Source organism: Rhinoderma darwinii, chromosome 13 (assembly GCF_050947455.1).
Source record: "Rhinoderma darwinii isolate aRhiDar2 chromosome 13, aRhiDar2.hap1, whole genome shotgun sequence".
Taxonomy (NCBI): domain Eukaryota; kingdom Metazoa; phylum Chordata; class Amphibia; order Anura; family Rhinodermatidae; genus Rhinoderma; species Rhinoderma darwinii.
The window spans coordinates 63,178,805-63,186,110 of NC_134699.1; the positions used below are offsets into that span (position 1 = coordinate 63,178,805).

At 42.5% G+C, this 7,306-nt stretch overlaps 1 protein-coding gene across 1 annotated transcript; it reads right to left on the minus strand.

Annotated features, from left to right (window-relative positions):
• Positions 1-1,102: 1,102 nt before the first annotated feature.
• On the minus strand, positions 1,103-7,060 carry CYBC1 (cytochrome b-245 chaperone 1). Its single transcript, XM_075845289.1, has 7 exons — positions 6,989-7,060; positions 6,061-6,158; positions 5,580-5,621; positions 4,893-4,966; positions 4,511-4,607; positions 4,221-4,365; positions 1,103-4,141 (listed from the first exon to the last, which is right to left on the minus strand). The coding sequence occupies exons 2-7, from the start codon at positions 6,143-6,145 to the stop codon at positions 4,018-4,020; spliced, it is 567 nt and encodes a 188-aa protein (XP_075701404.1). The 5' UTR covers positions 6,146-6,158; positions 6,989-7,060; the 3' UTR covers positions 1,103-4,017.
• Between the last annotated feature and the right edge of the window lie 246 nt (positions 7,061-7,306).

A 7,306-nucleotide genomic window follows, 5' to 3' on the forward strand; every position in this document is an offset into this window, starting at 1 on the left:
TAGTGAGTGAAGCTCTGCAGTATAATACAGGATGTAACTCAGGATCAGTACAGGATAAGTAATGTAATGTCTGTACACAGTGACTCCACCAGCAGAATAGTGAGTGCAGCTCTGGAGTATAATACAGGATGTAACTCAGGATCAGTACAGGATAAGTAATGTATGTACACAGTGACTCCACCAGCAGAATAGTGAGTGAAGCTCTTGAGTATAATACGGGATATGACTAGGGATCATTACAGGATAAGTAATGTAATGTATGTACACAGTGACTCCACCAGCAGAATAGTGAGTGCAGCTCTGGAGTATAATACAGGATGTAACTCAGGATCAGTACAGGATAAGTAATGTAATGTCTGTACACAGTGACTCCACCAGCAGAATAGTGAGTGCAGCTCTGGAGTATAATACAGGATGTAACTCAGGATCAGTACAGGATAAGTAATGTAATGTCTGTACACAGTGACTCCACCAGCAGAATAGTGAGTGCAGCTCTGGAGTATAATACAGGATGTAACTCAGGATGAGTACAGGATAAGTAATGTAATGTATATACACAGTGACTCCACCAGCAGAATAGTGAGTGCAGCTCTGGAGTATAATACAGGATGAAAATCGGGATCAGTACAGGATAAGTAATGTAATGTATGTATACAGTGACTCCACCAGCAGAATAGTGAGTGCAGCTCTGGAGTATAATACAGGATATAACTCAGGATCAGTACAGGATAAGTAATGTCTGTACACAGTGACTCCACCAGCAGAATAGTGAGTGTAGCTCTGGAGTATAATACAGGATGTAACTCAGGATCAGTACAGGATAAGTAATGTAATGTATGTACACGGTGACTCCACCAGCAGAATAGTGAGTGCAGCTCTGGAGTATAATACAGGATGTAACTCAGGAACAGTACAGGATAAGTAATGTATGTACACAGTGACTCCACCAGCAGAATAGTGAGTGCAGCTCTGGAGTATAATACAGGATATAATGCTACGTCTCCTCAGGCCTCAGTGTCTCTTTAACTGAAGAGAAGGGGCACGAGACTTTTGACATTGTCATCCAGATACCACATTATGAAGAAAACACCTAAGAAGCAGCAATGTTCTCGCAGTTTTTGCTATCTTATATTTTATTCACTGTATAAAAAACAGAACACGTCACATACACACAGCGCTTGGGTTTCAAGTAATCTGACATCATGAATTTTAGCTCCATAATACACATATAATACATAAAGTGTAACATTCCTACATCCTGGACAGTGAGGGACATGTGGACCGTCAGATGCCGGGTGACACAATCCTGTTTGTGGATGCCTGATATTCCAGAATATCCAATAATCTGTCATAATAACCTGTCGCTACTACTCCACTTTTGGACAACAACACTATTACTTTTAATTTTTTTAGGAATAGAAACCACACCCCATCTGACAGCACAACAGGAAGGTCTTGCTTTACAGCCTGTCCAAATAAAAGTCATGGGGTCTGGCTTCTTTGGCTTTAGACCCTTTGGTTTTCTTGTTGTATCATTCTCCTTCCCTTAGTCCAGTGATCCAAAACTTGTGACCCTCCAGCTGCTGCAAAAGTACAATTCCCAGCAGAGCATGCTAGGAGTTGTAGTTTTGAAACCGCTAGGGAGCAATAGGTTGGGGACCACCGCCTTATGCCATGGTGCGAGATAAACTAAGAGCAGCAATAATCTAGGGTACGCTCTATACTAAAGTAAACAGATATTCTATTTTACAGCAGCCATAAAGCGAGTCTGTAAAGATATCATATATATGAATATGTAATATTTTATTAAAATCCAGTATAGTGTGTATATATATATATATATATATATATATACACACATACATACATATATACACTATAGCTATTATATGCAATATAATGTTTTTCTTTGGCAGTACTGTCCCTTTAATTGAACAACTTGGGCGGTGTCTAAGATGGCCACTCCCACTACTGCTCCCTGGTCTAGATGACAATCAACAGTTCATTCTTAGAGCCATATAGTGTATTTTATAGACACTCTGCCCAGTTTCAAGCCACCAAGAGATCATTTGGAGTGTCAGATGGGTGGGTAGTGTCTGAGGAATCAGTGGTTGGTGAAAAGTGGACACCCCCTTTAAGTATCTTTATATTACATTGAAACTGCAGCAGAAAATACTTGAAATACACAATTCGGATTTAAAATAATAAATATCTTCTACGACGTCATAGGACCAGGCTCAAGTCTATAAAATGCAGCACTCCATGTCATAGGAACGCATTGAGCCGTACAACGAATGCGTGGGCGCTGCATGGCAGAAGTAGCCACCTGCTTCTAGCTTAAAGTGAATGTCTACCACTTAATCTCTTATTAATATATCTTTATAGGGGGACGGAGTGCCGATTTTTCTGATACAGAGCTTCAAATCCTCTGCATAGACCCAATTATAAAATTCTGTCTCCCTGCAGCTACCACTAGGGGGAGCTCATACATTAAACTCCACAACAAAGCAGTATGCAGTTAGCTCATAGTCTCCCTCTAGTGGTGACTGCTGGCAAACTGAATATTATAATGTAACTGTCTATGCAGGGGGATTTGGGGCTCTGTATCAGAAAAATAGAGCTCCGACTGCTATAACAGCACGGTAAGAAGTTAATCAGTACAGGAGTTTTTACCCTTTTTTTAGCAGTGAGGGTGGACATTCACTTTAGGGCTCTCAATGGAAACCGGTCCTCTACCTCAAACCTTACATCGGATCCGGAACCTCAGGAATTTACAGTGTGCAGTATACGAGGATTACAGCATTCGTCCTATTACATGTTTAGTATATTCATTATTAGAGCGTGTGGATGTTGTCTTAAAGGGATATTTCCCTTTTAACCCTTGAAGGCTGTACCCCCTCATGCACTTCAAGCAGTTCTAATTATAATAGACCTCCCAAAAGTCAGATTGTAAGCTCTTCATACCAAGCACAGCGTAACTGTCAATATTCTCATTATGGTCGCATTATGTAACAAAGCAAGTAGGCAAAGGGTTTTCCAGTATTAGAAAAAAAAAAAAATTGCCTTTTTTTTCCTTATTCCCAGAAACAGCGCCACTTTTGTCTATGGCTACATCTGGTAATGCAGTTATCAAGTCAGTTGCACTAAGTTGCAATACCAGATACAGCCATAGACAACAGTGGCGCTGTTTCTAGGGAGAAAAGAAAGAAAAAATACCCGTTTTTTCCTATTCAGGACAACCCCCTTTTAAGTACCGTAGAACTTTCCAACATTTCAGTAGAAATTTGTGCTCCATCGCATCGGTCAAGGCAAAAAACTCCCTAGTCTGGGATTTCTTCTTTGGAGGAACAGGGAGTGTTTGCTCATCATGCTCCCATAGACATGACATAGGTCAACTGCAGGTTTGGCTCGTGAGACCCCCGCAAATAGCTGTGTTTGCCAGAAGAAGCCAGGCATTTCATCTGTAGCGGCCACTGCTGGTCAAAATGTAGTATTACATTAAGGCCATACATGGACGGCTCGAGTCCGCCAGAACAGGAGCTGCTCTTACAGAAAAACTCTCCATCCTGGTTCATAGAAGGGGGCCAAAAGCGGGGTAACCCCTATAGGACTTCTTTCTGCCCTACTAAGGCCTTTGGACACGGGTTGACTTCATGAGACAATCCCTTTAAGAAGCATTTGCTTGTGTATCCAGAATAAGACTTTCAACAAGCTCCCCTAGTGGACAATTAAAGAAGATCAGCCCTACTGTCCATTAGAATTGCTGTTCTACCCCAGTTGGATTTTGTACCCTTCTTCAATAAATAAAAAATATTTAGAAGCAAAGCAACTAAGGCACATGATCCGTCAAGACAGAAGAATTAGCAAAAATGATAGTGCAAGATTAAAACGCAATAAAAAAAAAAAAGTGTCTCGAATTTCTCCTAAGACCTAAGAAAAAAAATCCCAACATTTCGCTTTGGTGGACACATCGGCCTTGTATATGGAATATGTTGGTGGCCCAATATTAGTGTCCTCTCATTCACCATCCTTCTCTAAAGTCTCTTCACTGTCACTGCTCTCCTCCTCGATCCGGGAGTGGAATCCTGCCAGGTCGAGATCCAAGAAGGTGGTCAGTAGTTTTGCCACCGCTTCCACATCGCTGGAATGGAAAGTAGAAGAAATCAGATGAGGGGCCTCAACCGTTTCAAGTCCAACAAAGAGATGCATCAAGAACTTACCTTCTGCCTCCTAGTACCGCACTCTGTGTAAGAGGGTGGGAGATACCGGTCACAAGACGCAGGACAATGAGGTGGCCCGTCCCAAAATATCGTACCTTCTCTTCCTCGACGTTCACGTCCCGGATCTCTTTGATTAGAACCACCACTAAGAGAGAGAATATAGTCATTAAGTGGTCAACATGTCCACCAATTCTGACCCAATCTTGGTTTTAGCGTAGGTCCACCAAGAACTTCTTCACAACCTTGCCATTTGCCTCTACTAAACCCAATACTTCAAGCTAATCACCTACCTTGCTCTTGGCCTCCTTTACAAAATGTGAGAACTTTCTTGTACACGTTGAAGGTCTTTAGGATGGCTTTTCCTGTCTTCTTGTCAAATATCGCCTCCTGAGAAAGAGAAGAACGTCAAACTAATGGATTATAAAGACATAGACGGATGTAGGATATCATGGTAGCTGCCTTCAATGTGGTCATTCCTCCTTCGAAGTATTCCATGTGAACCTCCTTATCTAGACCAAAAGCCTGGAGAACTGGGTTGTCAGACCTCAAACTGTCTAGAAGAGTCCTCCAGACTTTGCCTTTCCCAACAAAGCGATGTCTGACAACCTCAGTAGGACAACCTGAGGTAGAAAAGGCTTTTGTACTCGTGGAGGAACCACCAGCTGAACTCACCTCCCACTCTTCAAGATTTTGAAGAGCCACAAACAGGCAGCCGGCCACATAAAACAGCTTCCAGACCCAGGTGTCTAGTGTTGAAAGAAAATTGAACAGATTTAGAATTAATAAACACAACAGTCCCCGGAGACAACCCAAGTCCACATTCAGACAACATTTTGCCTCATTCTCTGGTTCTGCCCATAGACATATGTTGAGGTCTAAAGTCTACAGGCCTGGAAGACCCTCACCCAAGGGTGGAAATCTAAGGAAACATGGATTGGACTGGAAGAGCTGAGGCCAATGGGCATGTTATCTAATATCTATGGTGGCCCTACCACTTCACATGGCAATATTCAAAAAATTAATGAGTGAGCAAAGCCCACCGAGTCTAGTCTCCGAGCTTTGGGTAATGGTTGGTGGACTAAAAAGGAGAGAACCTCTGTTCTGAGTATGTGCCGCGATCAACGGGAGTAAGACGCGTAACATTGATGAGGGAGAAGAGTTCTCTTGGTGGAAAACCCAACTGGACCAGGAGAAGTGACTGCAGACACCATGGTCCCTATGGGTACTGGTGGAAAGGGGGGTATATATTTATTTTAATCGACTATGATGTTCAAATTTCATATACTAATCACTGAGGCCAAGATGGAATTTCATTCTCAGTAGTTCATCTGCAGTGGACAAGATCTGCTCGGTACCTACCTGCACTGTAATAGGCCGCAGCCAGGCCGACCGAGGAGATTCCTACAGGAAACAGAATGCATAGATGTAACAGATAGTACGGGGCATATTGTTTACATTTTGTAGAGTCACTGGTCACATGTTCCCTTAAATGGAAGAGGAAACCATCAGAATGTTGCTGTTGACCAATCATTTGTTCTTTGAGTACAACATGGTGTACTGCTCCGAATTGGATGTGGATTTGATTGCCTCACTAATCCCATGCAGCTCGGCTCGTTAACGCCAAAATACTCAACGTAAGTACTGTAAATTATTCAGACTTCAAGAGTTAATTAGTCAAAAAGCCATAAGCGGAAGACATTATGTTCAGTCATAATAATCCATTATAAATTATTAGAATAAGATCCATCATCAGCAGTTAACCTGCTTGTTGATGGTTTCCAGATCGATAGGCTGAGGTTCAGCCTTTTGTGTAGATATGGCACAAATTCTCACAACTCACCAACTAACAGTGACCATGATCGGATGCTGGGATTCCTTTTCAGATGTAGCAGGGTCCCAGTGCGTCTTTCTATCTGCATATACATGACTGGGCCTTTCCTAGAATAGAAATGGGCCGATTATACGACAACAGGATTACAGGTTCCCCCCACTTATGGACTCATTGGATTGGTTGGAGGTCTTTATCATGGATTGAGATTTGTCCAAATTTGGATTCCAGATCTAGAAGAACCTGCCAACCCAAAAAACTAATCATAAGGATTGTCCCAAACCTCTCGAACATCCTGAACTCCACCCAAAAACCAGAATAGACGTCATCTATGTATCAATACAAAACTTGAGGCCTTAGATCTGAGACCATGATGCTTTGCAGCAGCAGCATCTTAGTAAAACTTCTCCGATCATAGGTTTCCTGGAGATCGCCATCGTCATGTGGTAATAACCCCTCGAGCCTCGCTACAGTTTGGTAAATGAAATCCCCAGAATTGCGCAACATTCATTTAGCCTTTTGCCACGACAGATGAAGACAGGAAGCCGGAGAGAATGGGGAAGTGTCGGGGTAAAGACAGTCGTCAGCAATTTTTTTGTGCGACTGTTCCTTTAAGAAAACAATAGGTTGACTGTTCATGTATCAGAAATTAAAGGGGACCTCCACATAATCTAGATGCAGGCATAACCAGGTGTATGCTGGGGGCAGTAGTGCTACAACATCAGGACCAGCAGCTATCATACATCATCACTGGCTATGAGGGTTGCATTGGGACTCTGTATCAATACAATGTAACAATAATACAGCTGAGTACACAGGACAAGGCTGCACCCCCTCCCTGGCTTTGTTATGGCACACAACAGAGGCTTCTCCTATAATAACACAGACATCAGCAATCACTGGGCAGACTATGAGGAGACATACACAATACATATCATACCTGAAGCTCTGCTACACTGCACTTCCCCAGTACACGCTGCACCCCGGGGCATGCTGGGATACGAGAGGACCCACCCAGGCTTCACATTCACAAAGCTATACCAGCAATGACCACTAAGTGGCTCTGCATCAACTTTTATCATAATGCTATTCCAACACTTACCGCTACGTGGCTCTGCATCAATTTTTATCATAATGTTATTCCAACACTTACCGCTAGGTGGCTCTGCATCAATTTTTATCATAATGTTATTCCAACATTTATCGCTAGGTGGCTCTGCATCAATTTTTATCATAATGCTATTCCAACACTTACCGC